General features: G+C 42.4%; 1 protein-coding gene across 2 annotated transcripts in view; it reads right to left on the bottom strand.

The window, feature by feature from the left end:
* Positions 1-21,477, bottom strand: part of LOC145409186 (RCC1-like G exchanging factor-like protein) — a 75,012-nt gene that overhangs the window by 22,149 nt on the left and 31,386 nt on the right. The window contains exons 6-8 of one of the 2 annotated variants that reach the window (XM_080279678.1): positions 15,681-15,772; positions 2,694-2,887; positions 343-515 (exon numbers count right to left, since the gene is read on the bottom strand). In XM_080279678.1, coding sequence (XP_080135804.1) covers positions 343-515; positions 2,694-2,887; positions 15,681-15,772 — 459 coding nt within the window. The remainder of the gene's footprint in view (positions 1-342; positions 516-2,693; positions 2,888-15,680; positions 15,773-21,477) is intronic. The other variant, XM_080279679.1, reaches the window with a different exon arrangement.

The raw sequence follows: 21,477 nt of genomic DNA, 5'->3' as shown, positions 1-21,477 counted from the left end.
GTAAATCGTTTCCTGGAGTACAGGAAACCATTTGGCTTGTCATTCAGTAGAGTCACCCACAGGCAGGATGAGGAAGAGGAAAAAATGAAGGAAAGAAAGACAGAAAGGGGAGTATAAAGTCACCCACAGGCAGAAGGACGAGGAAAGAATGAAGCAAAGAAAGACAGAAGAGGAAAGAAGGATGGAGGAGGAAAGTGCAGACATCTGAGAGCAGCACTACACTGAGTGAGTTGATGGTGAGTGCCCCCACCTACCACAGACAAATAACAATAGCAAACAAGAATAACAGACCAACATCCCCACCATTATATCATCATCATCATAACAACAATACCAACATACCACTAAGGGCGAGGACACAATCAGCTTTACATGACACCTTGATGATTTTTTCTCCCTCCACGTCCCCAATGATCGGCCCAACAGATGGCTCGTTATTGTAGTGGCCACGTCCAGTCTGCCCATCTGCTCCCCATCCACATGAGTACACAACACCACAGTCACTCAAGAAGAAACTGTGGAAGAGAGGAAAGTGACATTATATGGGCAGTTTTCACCTAATACAGTACTGTCAGATGCCTACGACTCACTCTCAACTGAATATAATAATCTGGTGAAGGCTGTCATGGAATACTGTACTGGAGTTGTTCTGGTCATATCAGTTAAAAGTAACTGCATTAACACTATCAGACTCCTATGATGCACTCTTTGCTAAATACACCTTAAATGATTCCGGTGCTGTTCCTCCATCACATCCTCCCCTCTGACTTCCTCATGGCTAACATTTAAATTTCTTCAGCTGATGTATTTTCTGCTATCACAGGCCTCAGTACTAATAAGGCATATGGGCCTGATGGAGTCCCTCCTGTTGTTTTCAAGAACTGTGCTTCTGTTCTTACACTCTGCCTAGGCAAACTCTTTCGCCTTTGTCTATCAACTTGTACCTTTCCTTCTTGCTGGAAGTTTGCTCTCATTCAGCCAGTCCCAAAGAAGGGTGATCATTCCCAACCCTCTAACTATCATCCAATTGCTTTAACATTCTGTATCTCAAAAGTTTTCGAGTCAATTCTTAATAGAAAAATTTTAAACCATTTTTCCTATCACAACCTTCTTTCTGATCGTCAGTATGGGTTCCGTCAGGGAAGCTCTGCAGGTGATCTTCTCACCTACCTTTCGGACTCCTGGTCATCCTCCTTTCGGGACTTTGGCAAAAGCTTTGTCATTGCACTTGACATCTCAAAGGCTTTCGATCGAGTCTGGCATAAATCTTTAATTTCCAAACTGCCCTCTTACGGTTTCTATCCTTCTATCTGTGCTTTCATCTCTAGCTTCCTTTCTGGTCGTTCTATAGCCACTGTTGTAGACGGCCATCGTTCTTCTCCTAGATCTATTAACAGTGGTCTTCCTCAGGGCTCTGTCTTATCACCAATTCTCTTCCTTTTATTCATCAATGACCTTCTAAGCTGGACATCTAACCCTATCCACTCATATGCTGATGACTCCACTCTTCACCTTTCAATTTGATTCCCACAACGTCCATCTCATAAGTTACTTCAACAAACAAGGGATGAGGCTATGGCACACCTAATGTCTGACTTGGCTCGTATCTCTGACAGAGATAAAAATAATCTGGTTGTTTTTAATGCATCAAAGACTCAGTTTTTGCACCGATCAACCCGACAAAATCTTCAACAGGTATACCCACTACTGATTAATAATATTCAACTTAATCCTGCATCATCATTGAACATGCTTGGGGTTTCATTTACTGGGACTTATCTTGGAGAGATCATATTACATCTCTTGTAAAATCAGCTTCCAAGAGATTGGGTGTGCTAAGCCGACTCTGTTCCTTCTTTACTCGTGCACAATTGTTGACTCTATACAGGGGTTTTATCCGCCCCTGTGTGGAGTACAACTCTCATGTGTGGGGAGGTTCCCCACATACAGCTCTTCTCAATAGGGTGGAGTCAAAGGCTTTTTGTCTCATTAACTCTCCCCCTCTTACTGACTCTCTTCAACCTCTGTCTCTTCACCGCACTGTTGCATCTTTATCTCTTTTCTATCGCTACTTCAATGGTCACTGTTTCCCTAAACTGTCTGCATGCATTCCTCCACCTCTACGAAGGGCGCGTAGCACCCGCCTAACAGCAAACTCTCACCCCTTTTCTGTCCATTGTCCAACTCTCTAATGCAAGAGCTAACCGTTACTCCCAGTCCTTCATTTATGCAACAGGTCAACTATGGAACTGTCTCCCTCTGTCTGTATGTCCTGCTTCCTATGATCTCCAGTCTTTCAAATGCAGTGTGTCCAAGCATCTCGAAATGAATGGATCTTGCATTTGGCTCTCTATTGTATTTTGTTTTTCTTTTGGAGGGAACAGTTTTACGGGCTCATTGCCTTTGGTTCCTTCTTCCTCAAAAAAAAAAAAAAAAGGCAAATCTGCTGCTGGGTGGAAGACAATACCAGAGTTGTCCTGATCATGCAAGGGTTAACTGTATCAGTATTAATGCTCTCTGGCTCTTACCCTCATCTCAGCATCATAAAATCATCTGGCATTAGTTGGAATACAATAACAGTGATGTCATGATCATGCAAGACTTGGGTCGCATGACAGCTGTTATCAGGTGAACAGGTTGATGCATATAGGATCGTACAAATCCTTTCAAAATGAAAGAAACCTCCAACTCACCTAGTATCCTGGCCGCATTCAATATTACTGATGTTTATATCATGGAGTGCACTGATGCGATAATAAACAGGCTGGCGGCTATAGTCCTCCTCAGAGATGATGGGGCGAGCACACTGGCCATATGAATTGTTCCCCACTGTCCACACTTGACCTGTGTCTGTCAGCATTACTGTGTGTGCTCGACCACATGACACCTATTGAAGAAAGAAGGTTTTAATGCCAGTCAATGACTAACTCACAGACGAATGGCCACCCCTTATGGGTATATGGCACCTAGCTATAGATAGACTGATAGAACTACACAAAGGGAGAGGGAGAGGGAGTGGGAGAGAATGAGGATAAGATGAAAGGGTGGGATGAGGAGGTATCTGAGTAAGTTTGGCATCAGCTGGAAAGATGGTGGCCTGATGATGGACAACAGGATGACATGGAGGTGATTCATTTATGGATACCTCTCCTGGAATTAAGGCATCTGCTTATAGACTTCAGACTATAAGAGGGTCACTGAAGCAAACAACCAAATTTTGTAGAGTTCCAATCTTCCCCTAGAATATGACTGACCACATGACACCTGCCATGGAGACAAGATTTACAATAAAGCAGCAATAAGAAAGGAATAATGAAGAACTAGCATCAAGGAATCAATTCATTATATGGTACTAAAGCTGGCATTAAAGTAGTCTTAGTATTTAAGTGGCTTGGGGATGAAGTGGCCTGACAATGAGGCAGCTTGGTGATGAAGCAGCTTGGCAATGAAGTGGCCTGATTGGTCAGATGGCTGAAAGGCTTGACCCAGGAAGTGAGGAAGATTCAACATCAATGGGAGGTCTTTAAACTTTTCAAGTCATGAAACCAAATGTCTAACCTGAAAAAAGAAAAAAAGAAACACTGACATATCAAGAAGAGAGGTAGGACAGAGGAGAAGAGGACAGTAAGGTATGAAAGACTGGAGACAAAAAGGCCCCTTTTAGTCACCTCTTACAACAAGCAGGGATACAGGGGACAAACTCTTGACCCCCTCTCCAGTGGTAATAAACCAGTAATTACTGGTCTGTGCATCTATCTACCTACTGTATTATGTTACAAACATACTGAGAAAGAAAAATTACCCCTAAACATGCACAAATGGTTAAGCTTGTGTGTTGAAGCCAGGATACCTAGGGTTTTGAATGACATGTGAACGACTGTATGGCCCATTTCGCTGGGGCAAGAAGACCAGTAATATTGGCATTATCAAAGCTGTACTGAAAAATCATCACATCATACCATCACCAGGCTACTTTGTTTTCATATCTCTCTCTCTCTCTCTCCTTTTCCTTCTAACTTCTCTCTTTCAGATGTAACTCACAGTTTATATCTGCAAGAAAAGCTGTAGTCCACACTATGAAGGCTCAAAAGAAGAGTTACCATCAAAATGAAGTTGATTCCTGTGGCAACAATCACAAAGTGCTAGCAGCAGGTATGAATAATTTACTGTTCATGGGAAAGCAACTGCAAGACCATATTCAGTAACTGATAATCAGTCAACTTCGGACTCTGTTGCTTTTTTCACAATTAAGATATCCTGCATTAGAGGCAATTCAGACAGAGCCTCCTTAATGAAGAATTTTCAGCTGAATTCCAAATGCAGCATGCGCTGAATAATGTTTTCATTATTCCATCCAGTGGATATGAATAAGGTTAGAAACTAAAAGAGAGATCTGAATAAACATTTTACCCTTTGGAGGCAGCCAGAGATCAACCAGCATGCAGCCACCATTACTTGAACAAGGCTGATGCATGCAAGCATGTTGGAGTTTTTGTAAATGGTACAATGATAAGATCCTATAAATGTCTCTAAAATGCCAGCTATCCATGTCCACATGGCAGAACTTACTTTTAAAATAATAACAAGGTTTTAGTAAAGACGTATCCCCACCATGTGGTAAAGAACATACAGTACAGATATGCACTAATAAGTATGGCAATTTCATACATAGAGGCATAAACTAGGACTCGTACACTATCTTTCTTTAAGAAGTGAAGATGATCCAGCAAGTAGTTTCCAAGATACAGCCATTTACCGATTAGTTTCCTTATAAGGAAATAGCTCATAAAATACTTATAAAGTGACAATTTCATATATAAGGACATAAACTAGGACTCATACTCTATCTTGCTGTATATGAAGAGAATCGAGAACGAAGTTTCCAAAATATAACACAAGATAGATTTTTCCTTATATGGTCATAGCTTGTAAAGTACAGATGACATACTGTAGTATGGCAACTTTACATATACGGGCATCAACTACGCCTCATACTCTTTCTGTGTGATGTGAAGCCAATCCACCAGGTAGTTTCCGAGATAAAGGCCTGGACGGAGAGACGGACAGATGGACAGACAGACAGACAGGAGCAATTCCTATATCCCCACCATATGGAATAATGGTGGGATAAATAGATGCTTCTCTGAGGATAACTTAACCCCTATCAGAAAAGTATGCCTTGTTATGGCCTCTTCTCAATATACCCAGACTTGGCATAGTCTGTCTATCTGTCTCTCTCTCTTGAGTTTTATGCCATGTCTCCTTTTTTCGATAATGGCTAAGGCAATGCCCCCACGCAGAGGACTCATGTTTGGAGCGTGTATCACTTTATGACCGGATGCCCAGCCTGATGTCTACCAATGACCCTTGGGTGGACTCGAACCTCTGACCCTTCAGCCAGAGCAGAGTGCTCTAACCCACTGTGCCATGGCTGCTACATGTCAAATTATTGTTCAGCATCCAACATGTCAAATGAAGAGAGAACCTGTATTTTTCCACAGGAAAAATCATCAGAGAAATTACCAATATGCCGGGAATCGAACCCAGGACTCTCAGGTGAAAGCCAGGCAGCATACCACTACACCACGACCAGGTAAAAGTTAACTCACGTTGTCACAATCTTGTAACCAACGTCCCTCCGCCCCCCACTGTGGGCATGAAGAGGGTGAGTTAACCCCCTGGCACTTGGGCAAGTAGATGCTTTTAATCTATCCCAAGCACTTACGGCAAGTCAGAATGAAGAGAGAACCTGTATTTTCCACAGGAAAAATCATCAGAGAAATTACCAATATGCCGGGAATCGAACCCAGGATAGATTAAAAGCATCTACTTGCCCGAGTGCCAGGGGCAGACAGACAGATAGACAGATATTCTTCAATATTAACACAAACTTTTCAAGCACTCATAAATTCCTTGGGAAGAATTGGTTCTTTTGAGAAATAAGAAACCTGATTCTTCTTATTATTATTATTACTTACTATGACAATTGCTGTACTTCTCCCCAACTACATTAGTTTTCTTTTTTTTTTCACCTTCTCTCTCACTCACACACTTTTACACTGCTTTATACCATGTCAGATCCTCACCAACTTTCATTTTTCTCTTATTCCTTCTCATTTTTCTTCAACTTCTCTTACTTACTTTTACAAATGTTGTACTTTTTCTTCTTAACTATATCATCATTTTCTTTTTTTCCTTCACCTTTCTCCCTCACACACTCTTACACTGCATTTATACCATGTCAGACCCTCACTAACTTTCATTCCTCTCTCTCTCTCTCTCTCTTTCACTAGAAAAGGTAGTAATGAATAAATCTACCCCTTCCCAGACACCATTAGTGTCACAGGAGAATCTGAATGATTGAGGGCAAAATGAAAAACAGCAGAAAGTCTCAGAGGCAATATGCTGAGATGGCTAAGAAAGGTACCGGAGCAGATCCAGTTTTGTGGATGCCATGGAAACTCGCACATTCCTGAATGGTGATTCACTGGTCTGAGGACAGAAGTCTCACTCTGGGAAGTTACGTTGGGGTAATAGGAAGATCAGAACCTTTCCAGGTGCCGGAATAGTAAAAATTGCTGAAGTTAAAAAAAATGGATAAAGGAAAACAGGACCTCAGTAACCACCCAGGTAAATGGCAATGACCTCTTCCTCAGAAGCAGCAAGACTGGCATTATAAAAAAGACAATAGGAGATGCCATGACTCTAGCTGATGAGGTAAAGCTGAAGACAGACTGAGGTATGATGACTGGCATTTTGCCAAGGGTGTCTGCTGCTAATTATGCCATCAGTACAGCAACAGGCATAAATTCCTATGGCTGACTTGTGCACCTGGAAAAATGTGAAATTTGTTGACCCATTTGATGAGTCCTTTGGGTGACAAAAATTTTACCCTCAGGATGGTAAAATTTAAGTGACATTAGAAATGAAGAGAGGTTTGGAAGTCAGTGAGGCTAGGGGACTGACAAGAGATCAAGCTGGCTGGATGAATACTGTAAGGAGATGCGCATGATCAGGGATTTGGCACCCCATTTTAACATGATACTGTCCGGACTGACTCTATCGGATACATTTATGTGAAGCTACAGAACGTGGTGAATGGTTTTGGCGTATCAGATAAAGCCAGGATTCCGAGGGCTTGAATGGTGAGAGAATGGATGCGTGGCCCATTGGATTGGGCAAATTTGGGCTGACTGGTCATTGCTTCTCCTCATCCTGCCCTAAGGTGGGAAAGGAGGTCCAGATGATGATGATGATGATGATGATGATGATGATGATGATGATGATGATGATGATGATGATGATGATGCTGATGATGATGACGATAAGAAAGGTTTACTTTGGCAAATTCCTCAATCAGCATCTCTTTAGCTTGTAGATGCCAAGCCATGATGTGGTGGCAAGCTGTCCAGTACAAATGCAGCAGACATCAATAAATTCTCCTCCAAGATCAAAGAAGCGACCTGAGAAAGAGTTCCTTTCTCAGAAAATGCTGGAGGTTCTTCATCAGTTAGAAAATCCCCTAAGAGAAAATATTTGGTCCCTGTGGGTAAATGAACCAACTAGAGGCAACAGCATCCTAGATCTTGTGTTCACTATGGATGATGAAAGTGTTACCTGATTGTCAGTTGGGGAATCACTTGGAAGTAATGACCGCAACCTGGTTAGGTTCTCTCTAAGTGTTTGTTGTGAAAGATTATCTGGACCTCATATAAGAATCCTGACATCAATCAAGCTGACTCTGCAGGTTTTATAGAGAGTTTTATGAATGCTGGACTAAACAGTAGTAATGTAAATAAAATGTATCACTCATTTAAAGAGAAGTTTTTAGAACAACAGGCTGCATTCATACCCTTCAAGTCCACAAAGCCAAGCTTAGTTGAACCAAAATGAATTGGTAATGATGCAGCCGCTGCAAAAAGAGAGAAATGCGACATACAAGAGGGCCAAAAGTATACAGGACCAGAATTATTTGGGCTTCTTCAAAACTGGATGTAGAAAAGTGACATCTCTTCTAAAGTTGGATTTTTAAAATGAAGAAATCAGTGTGGCATCGCAATGCAAAAAGAGCCTCAAAGAGTTCTTCAGCCATGTAAATAATAAGAAACCTTTCAAAGGTAGTACTGGACCACTACTTAAAGATCAATCAGGTGTAACACAAATCTTGGATACAGCCAACACTCTAAACAACTATTCTGCTTTGGTCTTTATGTTGGAAGATACTCAAGACATTGCAAGACCAATACTGGCCCATGACAGTGAAGATTCCATCATCCTCGGATGTGCTCCTGAGGAGGTGGCAAGAAGAATCAACAAATGTTTACAAATTACTTGGTCCAGATAAAATTCTTCCAAGAATTCTTAACCCGCGCCGTCCCGGCGACGTGAATTAATGTCCGCACATGATGTGCACTCATGTCCCAGCGACGTGAATTAACGCGGCAACATTGCAAGTTGCATAATTTGCACAATTTTCAATTTTCGAGTGATTTCGCGAGTGATTTTTGGCACGTATACACGGGACACCTTCCTCTATTCCTCTACAAGATGCCAAGCAGGGACAATGCCTTACACCACACAACCTCCCCCCCCCCTTGCACGCAATTGTCTCGGCAATTCACCTGTTGCCAGTGACCTGGCCAATAAAGACATTCAGGCCCGGAGTGATTCCCCAATCGATGACAATGTGGAGGACAAAGTTTACATAGCATTAGAGGAAGAAACTGTCAGAAATGATGATCAGGTAATGTGGGAAAAAAAGGTCATGAATGGTGATGAGTTAGTGAGTGAAACAATGCTTATAATGCCTATATTACTGTTTGAAAACCAATATACTCTTGTACTACATATAAATTCGTACCAAGTAAATAAATAAATACTGTTTATGAGTGGATAAAACAGTTACCCTCCCATAGAACTTGTTTTCTTTGGTGCCAGCCTGTTAGAAAACCCAGTCAGGTAAGGAGGAACTCGCACCTGGATCGAGTATTTTAAACCTCAGGTGAGCGATTTCTCTATGAATTTTCGGTTTCTCACCAAAAGCGGATGTTTGAGCCAAAAACAAAACAAAAAAAGGTCCAAAAATGTCGGGACTGGCGCGTACCACTGCCCAGAAAACGTCAGGATGGGGTGGGTTAAAGAGGTATGTGACCAGGTAACTCCTGGTTCAGATGACATATATCATGCCTAACCAATTAACTTGAATTTTCCCAGGAAATGCTGAGGGAGTGTGACAGGAACAGAGCAACATACATTCTCTACCAGTACTTAGATTTTCAAAAGGCATTCAATGAAGTGCCTCATCTCAGACCAATGTCAAAAGTGCATGCAACTGACAGAAATACAACAGTGTTCTGGCACCCTTGGTTCCAGAGTTTTGCTGGATGAACCACTTTGCAGGAAAAAGGAAGGCCAGATATGTCACATATAATAATTCAAAAGGGACCAACGGAGGTCAAGAATAACAATTCATCAAAACACCTCTGACCCACTATCCTTCAATGTAATCACACATGCTCCAATTTAAGTTCTTCATGGAAAAACTGAGCCTAGCTTTTTATCAGGCTACCTGACAAGTCTATTTCATCTAACGCTGTTGAAACCATTCCATCATCACTTGATCATGCTTTGCATTCTTTCCATCTTTCATGGTTTTTCTAATGTTCATTTGCTTCTTCCAATCACTGTCTGCATAGAATTTCAGTATTTTTTCCCTTTGCTTCTTTGTATCATAAGCAGTTGACGAACCAATACCACATGTGTCACACAGCTTTCACACGGGAACTCCACATTCCAATTTTTTCAACAGTTCTACAGTATCCTGTTTTATTGCTTCTGTTTTTAGCATAATAAAATATCTTACTCCATTAAATCTCCCCAAACGGATGTTCATCCATCCATCCATCACCTAATCCTATGTCGCTCCACGAAAAGCGTAGGAGCCTGGGGCTAGGATAGTAGGTCCTGACGTTTAAGATGACAGTGACCAGCCTCACTCATCCCCGAGTGGCATTACGTGAGCAATAAACTCCAACCATCCCTTCATATAAACCTGCACTGGCTCAATCTGATTGGAGCACCATGATTACCCACTAAACCACCAGGCACCATAATTTGGTTATGTGGTTATCTCCCAGTGTAGTAAATGGTTTCCTGGTGTACAGGAAACCATTTGGCTTGTCACTCAGTGCAGAGTCACCCACAGACAGAAGGAAGAGGAAAAAATGAAGGAAAGAGAGAAAGAAGAGGGAGTGTAAAGCCATTAGGCAGAAAGAAGAGGAAAGAATGAAGGAAAGAAAGATAGAAGAGGAAGGAAGGAAAAGAGGAAAGAGCTGACCCAAAGCAGCATTACATTGAGTGAATGGATGGTGAGCACCCCCAAACAGATGTTAAAATATCATTTAGGCTAGACTGGATGGGTGAGTATAAATATATGTATGTGAAAATATGGGCCAATGCTGTAGGCACTGGGTAGCTACGTATTGGTTACTATGGTAAAGGCATGCCTCGTGGTGATTATGGTAGGTTTCATCTGGAGAAAAAAAAAAAAAAAAAAAAAAGTGTAATAATGCTTTATGCACTTCAAACTCACTAATAAAGTGCCTCATTAGATACCAGTGATGGAAATAACCATCTGATTTGACTGCAGTAGCAATTAAGAATACTCTGAAGTGGTAATATAATATTTAAAGGTAAACTTGACTAGAAGAATGAGAAATATAATGAGCATTGTTTTAGTCACAAGAACAGAAACTGATGGTTGGAAATGGTTAAATGTGGCAATTTCGTATTCACAGAGAAAATACAATGATAACAATGCTGGCTAACAAAGTTACAAGAAATAGGAGGAAAAGGGACACCTAGTTCAAGATTGGGCACAGCAGAACTGGTGTAAACAATGCTGATCCAGTTCCTCAGTCTTTTGGGGGGTTATTATTCAGGTATTAGGCAAAAAGCTGAGAGAAAACTTGTGGGCCCTGAACCAATTAACATTTATTCCCAATTATTATTTTATTTGGTCATTTAGAGGTTTCGTCACTGCAACTGTATGGAGGACTGATTAACCAAGATTGACAAGCCAAATGGTTTCCTGTAAGTCAAGAAACCATCTACAATGCTGGGTGGCAACCATATAACCAAACCATATGTGCTCCCTAAGTGTCAACATGTGAGTTGGTGGAGGGTTAGTGCCTCTTCCTGTAAAACAAATAACTCAAAGTCAGCGGCCACCCCTACCGGGATTGTGGTGTCTGGCAATAGATAGATAGACAGGTTTGACTGTACTGAAATAGACTAGTTTACCTTTGAAACCACCACTGACACTTGCATCATTCTTAGAAGCCATAGCTAAGGTTAAATTAAGTAAAATGAGATAAGAATAAGACAAAATACGATCACCTCCAAGACACACTGTTTAAGCAAACCAAATGGACATGCATTACACTCAACAGTATCTGTGGCCACCTGGTGAACTAGTCTGGTAGGCTTGGGAATTTCAAGTGTTTTCTTGCAATTCTGTCTGGATTGAGAGGTGCTGGACCATCTGATGCTAGAAACTTGGTGTTGTACCTGTATTAATAGGAAGGTTATACTCTGGATACAAAACTGGCTAATGGATAGGAAGCGCAGGTAGTGATCAATGGAACTATTTCTGACTGGGCTACGTCACTTCTGAAGTTCTACAGGGGTAAGTCCTTGGTCCACTCCTGTTCATAATTTATTTAAATGACATTAATGTTGGTCTGTCAAGTGTGGTCTCAAAGTTTGAGATGACATCAAACTTAGAGCAAATGTGAGCTGCCTTGAAGGGATTCAAAAACTCCTGGCAGACCAGTAGGCTGGGGGAATGGTCTAGTAAATACCCTTTAACTTGCAGAAAAGCTAGTTGATGCATACTGGCTATGCATATCCTGGGTCAGATTATTCATCTGGGGGGAGAACTCTGAGGATGACTGATCTGGAAATGGACTTTGGTGTACTGATCATTAGTGGCCTAAAATTATCCATACAGTGCATCAAAGTACAGAAAAAGGCACCTCAATTCTCTTCTTGGAGAAGAGCAGGTAGGTTCTAGGAAGGGGAGAGGTTGTGTAGATCTGATATTAATCCTTAGATTTTTAGTGGAAAAGATTCAAGAGATGGGAAAGAAGTTGTATGTGAGCATCATGGATTTGGAGAAAGCATATGACAGGGTGGATAAACAAGGGATGTGGAAAATATTAAAAATGCCGTGAAGAGTATGTATGATGGTGTTATGGATGCAGTGCATGAGGATAGTGAAGGAAGTGAATTTTTCTAAATGAATGCAGGATGTGTCATGTCTCCAAGGTTGTTCAACCTGTATATGGATGAGGTTATAAAAGACATACGGTACAAGGTAGGGCAGTGGATGCTGGAGCGGCCCTAGTGAGAGAGGGCAGCGTTTGGAAACTTCCTGTAATGTTGCTTGCAGATGATACTGTATAGTCAAGTGATGATGAAGGGGAGCTGCAAGGTTTTGGTGAATGAGTCTGGGATAGTGTGTAAGAAACAGAATCTAAATGTGAATGTGGGGAAAAGCAAAGTTATGGTCTTCGAGAGAAATGAAGTCACTGAATGTACAGTGAAGCTGGATGATGAGGAAATGGAAAATGTGAGTGCTTTTCAGTACCTAAGTAGTGTGATGAGTAGGGATGGAAGTTTGGAGGGTGAAGTGCTTGAAAGGGTACATCATCATCACCATCCAAACCTCCTTTCACACTCTAGAGCAGGGTGAGGAGTAGCAATGTCCAGACAGCCCATATTTGCCCAATCCAATGGGCCACGCTTCCATTCACTCATCATTCAAGCCCCCAGAATCCTGGCTCCATCAGATATGCCAAAAACATTCACCACGTTTTGTAGCTTCACAAAAACGTATCCGAGAGGCAATCCGGAAGCTGCCATGTTAAAAAGGGGTGCCAAATCCCTGATCATACACTTCTCCTCACAACAAACATCCAGCCAGCTCAATCTTATGTCAGTTCCCTAGCCTCACCAACTTCCAACCCTCTCTTCCTCACACACTCATCCACAATATTCCTCCACCTTCTCCTTGGTCTACCTCCCCTCCTCCATCCTTCAAATTCACTCAGATATACCTTTTCACCACTCTATTGTTACCCATTCTCTCCACATGACCATACCATCTCAGTACACTCTCTTTGATTCTGGTGTCCACCAACTTTTTCACTACATATCTTTCATGAATCACATTATTACATATCCTATCCACCTCTGTACTCCACATACATTCCTCAGCAGTCCCATCTCCACTGCTCGTATTCTTTTCTTTTCATGCCACACCATAGTCTCACATCCATATGTTAAAGTTGGCACTAACACTCCGTCATGTAAGCCTTGTGTAGCTGCAATAGTCAAGACTCTGTTTCTTATCAAGGCCTTCACTGCACCAGCTACTTTTCTTCGTTGTGTCATCTAATTTCCACCTCTTTTGCACATTTTCCTCTCTCATCTATCACTGTACCCCAAGTATTTGAACTCTCTCACCAATTCCAGTCTCTCTCTCCATTCACTGCAACATCGCACTGGGAGTCACCTTCTCTCGCAGTAACCATCACTTTACTCTTTTGTACATTAACTCTCAAGGCACGACGCTCACAGACATCAGCAAAATTCTGCACTAGCCTACCAAGTTCTTGTCTGGTATTTGAAAGCAGTACTGCATCATCAGCATACAACACGTTTGAGATATTCCATCCATCACCATTCAATACCAATGCCATCCCCCTCTCCATTACTCTACTCCTCCATTACTTTACTATGTTGGGTGGTAACCATATAACCGGGATTTTTGGCAGGGTTAAGTATCCCCCAGATTCCCCTATCCAAAATCACTTAATCAAGGGAGTTGTTTCTTGAAAGGGTACAACAAGGAAGAATGGTTTATGGTTCTTTGAAAGCAGTGATAAGAAACAGGAAAGTGAGCACAGAAGTAAAAAGGTCACCACATGATAATATTGGGATACCAACTCTAATGTACGGAAGTGAAGGTTGGACCTTGCTGGAAGGACAAAAGTCAAGAGAGAGAGAGCTGTGGAAATGAGTTATTTGACAGAAGCATGTGGGGTTACATGCTGAGACAGATTGACAAATGAGGAAGTGAAGGAGCGCTGTCGTGTGGACGAGGATATGATCGAATGCGTTAAGATAAATACACTGAGGTGGTTTGGCCATGTGGAGAGGACGGAGAGGGAGACACTAACAAGGTGAGTGTATGTGAGTGACGTGGATGGGGGTAGAAGGAACGGGGAGGCTGAAGGCATGGGGTGGAGAGATATATGAGAGAGGGGTGTGTGAGCTAGGAGGAGGGCAATGAAATGGCGGGGAACAGGGAGACACAGAGGCGACTTGTTTGTGGCCACTCCTTACGGGATCAAGGCATCTGGTAATACATAAGATAGAAATTGCTTGGCTAAAGCCAGATGTGGTTTCGTTACAGGAATAAAGATATTGTTCTCACATTCTAAACCTCCTGAATACAGCCGCTTCTGGAGTACGCTGTGGAATTTGGTCACCTGCTGGTACACTTGGGGAAGACATAGATTAACTTGAAAGAGCTCAAGCTAGAGCTACAAAATTTATTCCATCCATCACGAGAATAAGTTATTACGACTGTCTGAGGGCCCAAGGACTGCTTCCATTAGGAACTCATAGACTACAGAGTCAGCTCACTGAAGTGTATAAAATACCGAATATGTTTCACAATCTTGACCACTAACAGCTGCAGAGTCTCAACATGAACTCAACATGCAACAATGGTTGAAGGCTGGAACTGAAAAGATTTAACACCAGCATATGTGAAAACTTTTTCACATACAAGATCTGCTCCACTAAGAGCAAACTCCCCATGGATACTGTTAATAGCACTACACTAAAGCAATTTCACAGAAATCTCAATAGGATCTTTCACTTGAAGGAATGTGCAGTGGGAAGGCATTCCCATGTAATCTGATGTACCGGTACCTCTCACTATGGAACTGCAAGGTCTTTGAGATATAAACTTTTCCTTGTAACTCTCCCTCTTGCTCTCTCCTTCCACACCACATTCTAAATCTCTCTTCTTTCTACTTTCTTTTGCCAGACCCACTTCCTATAACTTCTTTATCTTTTACATACACTTTCACACTCTTCATGCACACCTCATTTTCGGTTCTCCTCCTCCACCTTCTCAGTCACTTACACAGTCTTCCACTCTTTTCTTCATCACATTCTCTCATTTAACACTAAATATATTGCTCAGTGTTAAGGTCATAGTTCAAAGCTTTGCTCATCTCCACTAAGAAAGTTCATCATGGAAAAATAATCTGTGTTGTTTCAAACTGTCTTTGCTACTTGTGAATCCCTAGCTATAACTTTCTTTCAACAAGGCATAAAATTAGAGGGTTGTTGTTGTGGTTACAGGATCATCTCAGCTTGCTGAAACTGTCCTCCTGTAGTTCACCACACTCCTTTCCGGGGAAAGGGAGGGAGATGGGGGAACAACTGCATAACTGGGCAGTACAGCTGTCTCATTATATTGGTGCAACCTTATGAAAGTGTCCCTCTCTAGCACCATAATTTGAGGAATAGCAGAAACTATGACTCAAGACTATGCACAACATTACTCCACTCCATTCTCTTCAAACACCACACAACCATACCTTAACAACATTGGAACCTCCAAGTGGTACTTCAATGGGTGCAGGACTTATCAACATGCCCAATGGGTGGCCGGCTCTCGGTTGGTGGCCTCCTAAAAACAAAAATGATAAAAATGAATGAGGAAACCTAAAAGATTAAAAATCAAAATGAATACTGTACTGACTACATCTCTCTCCCTTTCAATGAAATCCACCTATCTATCTATCTATTGCCAGATGCCTCAATCCCATAAGGGGTGGCCACGAACAAATCGCCTCCACGTCGCCCTGTCCAATGCCACTTCACTGCCTTACTCCCAGCTCACACTTCCCTCTCTCATATACCTCTCCACTCCATCCCCCCATCTTATCCTCAGCCTCTGCCTCCTTCTCCCCCCTTCCACCTCACTCGCATATACTCTCCTTGTTAGTCTCTCACTTTCCATTCTCCCCACATGACCAAACCACCTCAATGTATTTCACCTAATGCTTTCTATCACATCCATCCATCCATTAAATAATAATAATAAAATATATAAGTACATGATATTATTCGTTCATTTATATACATTCATATACATGCTCTTCTGTCTTTTATTCCTTCATTCTTTCCTTTTCCTTCTGTCTATAGGTGACTCTACACTGAGTGACTAGCCAAGCGGTTTCCTGTACACCAGGAAACTATTTACTATGCTAGGTGGTAACCATATAACCAAATTTTGGTGCCTGGTGATTTAGTGGGTAATTATTGTGCTCCAATCGGATTCAGCCAGTGAAGGTTTATATCCAAGGGGTGGTTTGGGTTTATTGCTCACGTAATGCCACTCAGGGATGAGTGAGGTTGGTCACTCTCATCTTAAATGTCAGGACCAACTGCCTAGCCCTGGGCTCCTACGCTCCTCATGGGACAACGTAGGATTGGATGATGGATGGATGGATGGATGGATGGAATATATAAATGCTTGCATGGACCAGTCTTGGTGAGCTAATGGCAGTTCTTCATGCTGCTCAATCTTTGGCAGCCTCCCTGTTCAGTTTCTTATCCCTGGGGTCACACTCCATGATCTCATCCCATGTTTTTTGGGGGCTTCCTCTTGCAAAACTACCTTCGGTGTTCACACCTCTCACCTTCCGCACCCAACTGTAATCCTCCATCCTCTCAACATGCCCATATCATCTCAATCTACCCCTCCTCATCACAACACCAATACATTCAAGTCCCATCCTTCCTCCAAACTCTTCAGTTGTAATCCTAGCACCCCTAGGCCTCAAACTCAGGGATGCACTAAACATCCACTTAATCACTCTCACTTCTGTGCATCTAAGGTTACAAATATCCTCTTCTGTTGCTGCCTAGCTCTAACTACCATACAGCATTACACTTCCAAAAAGCGATATGTGAGGACCCCTTAGCATAAAGGAAGAGTCCTCTCAATGTTAGGAAAGGCAATGGCTCCCTGAACTTCCTCCAACTACTTACCCTAGCTACAGGGCTAGTTACAACCCCACCTCCAGCACATACCTTGTCCTTCAAATGACAAAACTCCTCCACACATTCAAGAGACTCTCCAGCAAGATCAGTCCCTTCACAGCTGTTAATCTCTACATGCTCTCCCAACACACCGCACACACGAAATGAGCATTATAGCAGACCCTCACTAAATGGGCTAACTGGAAGGAAGCCAGGTTCTTTAAAGCTGAAAGTTCATTATATCCGAGGGTCCCTCCCTCAGGTGGGAATTCAAGCGCGTGTTTGAAAATAAATGAGAACAATATCATATTCCAGTACTATAAATTAAAACTACACTCTACCCTCGGCTATCACTCCCAATTGGTCCTGTTATGACTGTGCTATAGCTGAAACCACGATAGCCGAATTGAAGAACTTATGGTAATAATTCTAATTGGTGCCATGACCTCAATATTTACCCCTAAGATATCCTCTTTGTACCACATATTAATATATAATAGTCTAAAAATGAGCATGTTTTATGATGTGATAACGATTCTTATAAATACACCTCACAGTTGATTCATTAATGTTATATTTCTTCCCCACACTTCGCTTGGTCTGACCATCCTCTATAAGTTTCACATTTCCTGTTTATCTGCATAACTTTGGTTCTTCCTCTTCTTTATTTCCCTGCCAGGTGCCACAGCATTATGTTGGGTGACGGTAGGGGGATGGGGAGGGGGTACGTTGGCCATGGTCACATTATAAAAAGGGTTATTGTTCTCGCTATTACTGTTCACTGTCTGAGGGCACGCACTTGAATGGTTTGGCAGGCAGGAGACTCGGTCAGGCGGCCAATCAGTGCTCAGCTGGCACTGACGTCACACGACCAATCACGGAGTGAAGCTTTTGTTGGCTGGGTGGAGCACTGAAGCCTGGGCTTTTTTAAATTTTCGAACATTTGTGGTGCGCGATAGCAGGCATTTAGTGCATGATAAAGGTATTTGGGTAGTTTTTTATATAGGCGTGATAGCGAGATCCGCTATAGAGGAACCCGTGATAGCCGAGGGTTTTACAATAACTTGGCCCATACTTTTGCCCTTTTGTAGATTATTTCACATTCTCTCACATCCTTGTCACAGTACTTCTTCATGACTGGTAGAGTATTATTATAGTCTGTTATTCAATGAGGAGAGGAAATTTCAGGCCAGGCTGGAATAAAAAGGGTAGGAAGCATATGAATTTGGCCCACTGTGCCCCATTAAACGACTATTGTTCGTTATAGCTGATGAAAGTTTGGAGGGCTTCATGGTGTTACATTAAATTTGACATCTCCTACATCGGGGTTCATTATAGCAAAGGTTCACTGTATTTCACAGCTACATCTAATACCACTATATCTCTTAGGTATCCACTTATCACAAACTCTGCACAGGATGGAGTTAATTCCCAAATCCTTGTGGCAAACTACACATGGCCACATTCCCTCTGCTTTGACAGTACTGCCACCAGCCCTAGCTATTATCTTTTTTGTTTTATCCCCATTTACTCTCAAACCCTTGTGTTCCAATCTGTCTCTCCACTTCCTACATCTTTCCTCTGCCTCTCCTTCACTCTCTGCAATCAACACCAAGTCATTAAGCTATATCTCACATGGGAGTCCATTTCTGAAGTCACGTGAGAGACACAAGCACCATGACAAACAATAACGGGCTCAAAATGGCCTCTGATGCATGCCAACATTTACGGAAAACTCATCACCCAAATCTCCATTCACTCTCAACTGGGTGTAGGCACACATATGCATAGCCATAACCACTTTAACCAGTCACTCCTCAGTCCCAAGCTATCTCATTGCTCATTTCACCACCTCCCTATGGAGTCTGTCAAAGGCCTTCTCCCCCCCCCCCCAAAAAAGGAGTACAGTTCCCTTTTCTTTCATATACAGGCATACTCCGGTTTATCGATGCAATTGGTTAAATGAAAGCCCATCACTAGGCAGGGTATCATATCTTTGGATAGACTTAACATGTAAAATATAGGCATGCTCTCTTGAGCCTTGGGTTTCTCCCCCCAACCAAGTCCTAAACACCCAAAAGAGTCCAAAAACAAGTTTCTAGCTAACCTAAACCCCAAAATAGCATTAAAACAAGCTAAACTAAGCCTAAAAGCAGTTTACAGCTCACCTACAGTGCTCGTCAGAAGTATGGAGCGCCCTGCGTCCCTCCTGAGAAACAAACCTTTCAACACTGAAAAAACATATAAATAATGCATTTTATTTACCTTTAGTGCTTCGTAGGGTAGCCTTTACGTTTCTTCACGGACCTGAGACGTCTTGGAAGTGAAAGGGCGAGGCTCCTGAGGTGCTGGAGCGGTATTTTGTCCCAGGAGTCACGAATGGCGGCTTCCAGCTTAGGCAGAGAGCTCACGTCCTTCCCTTGGAGACTCTTCTTTACGAGGTACCAGAGGTTTTCAATCGGGTTGAGGTCTGGGCTATTTCCTGGCCAGTCTGTCATGAATGATACCTCACAGTCACGAAGCCAATTGGTGACCAATTTGGCCTTGTGAGCAGGTGCACCGTCCTGCTGAAACACTCGTGCACCTGTTAGCTCGAAGGAGTCTGGTAAATGATCACACAGAAGCTCCAGATAAACATCCCGATTCACTCTGAGGTTCTTGGGAAGTACAACAAGCTACCCCAAACCCTTCCCTGAGAAACAACCCCATACCATGAGTGAATCAGGATGTTTAACTGTGCTTTCTACATACCGTGGGTCAAGTGGGTCACTACCTTTGCGTGCTCCTCTGTTACAGGTAACACTAAACGTTGCCTCATCAGACCACAACACTGACAACCATTGCTCCTCACCCCAGTTTAGATATTTATTAGCAAAGGCAAGCCTACGAATTCTCTGGCTGCTAGAGAGAAGAGGCTTTTTCACAGGCCTGTGACTTGTGTAACCAAGCTCATGCACCCTACGAGACACTGTTCTCACTGACACCTCACCAAACACTTCTGGGTTGCTCTCCTTAATTTTCCTTGCACTCACACGAGGATTAAACTCCACTGCACGTTTTAAAACATTAACAGACCTTGGGGAAGTTTTCCTAGGCCTACCAGACCTCGGTTTCTTTGTGGGAACTTCACCATTGTTTTCCTCCCGAAACCGCGCACACCAACGACGCACTGTCGATCGTGCCACACCAACCAATTCACTAATTTCCTTTGTCTGGTGGCCTGCCTCCTTTAGAGCAATGATCTGGGATATGATTTCACTCGATAGTTCACGGGTAGGTGCCATAACAAAGTTTTAAAGGCCAAAACACTGCGGGACACTCGGTAAAAAATGGCGCAATTTGAGAGGGACACTCAGCGGAGTTCCTCTCTCTCAGGCAGCCCGTGGGCGACTGAGGCGGGAACCAACCAGCATGTCGGAAGGCCTCAGGCTACCGTGACGTCATGCTCGGAGCTCAAACTTGTGGCTCAATTCTTACCCCCAAAAATGGGTGATTTTTTTGGGCCATAAGTATTGCGCGCCCGGCGGACAACGCTGAATACTTCCGACGAGTACTGTATACCCAAAAATAAGATCTGAAAATCATCAAAACGTCTGGAAAAAATCAAACGGTAAACTGTATCCCCGAATGACAATGTTCGCCCCATCTGTCTAAAAAGCATTAATCTAAGTCTAAAAACAACTTATAAATCAAAATAAACAAAAAATTTAAGTCTAAAATATCATCAAAACTGGTAAACCCATCATTATACTGGAGTTTGGCCATTGTTCCGTGGGGTAGGGTGGTATTTCTACCTCCATCGCTATGCCGGGGTATCGCATCTCAGGGTCTGTCTGTTTATTTTTCCTGAAGCTGATGGACAATGAATATGGCAGCAGTGGTCCCTTTGCCTGGCATAAACCCAAACTACAACTCATCAATATTCACTCTATCCCTTATCATACCTTTTACGACTCCCTCCATTAACTTCATTACAGTAAGACCTCACTATAACGGAATAATTGGAGCCAAAGCCACTCTGAAAAAGCGAAATTCCAATAAAAGCGACATCCGGACTTCCCCTTGCTAATCCGGACTTTTTTCGATATATCAGACATTAATCCAGATCACACCAACGGTTTATAAACTGTTTTGACTACCATTGTGGTACTGTACAGTACTGTGTTATACCTTTACTTCATTAATCAAATGGTGTACACTCAAACCTCGATTTAAGGGACCTCCATTCAAGGGATTTTGGATTTAAGGGACTCCATATTCTACCTGACAAATGGAAAAGACCATTAAAAAATGATACTTAATGTCAAGGTTATTCACCTTAACATGTTTCTTTATACAGTACCCATA

This window comes from Coenobita brevimanus, chromosome 80 (assembly GCF_032717465.1).
Source record: "Coenobita brevimanus isolate Jiangsu-jjx chromosome 80, ASM3271746v2, whole genome shotgun sequence".
Classification (NCBI taxonomy): Eukaryota; Metazoa; Arthropoda; class Malacostraca; order Decapoda; family Coenobitidae; genus Coenobita; species Coenobita brevimanus.
Note: the sequence above shows the minus strand (reverse complement) of the source record. Positions and strands in the feature narration are given on the sequence as shown.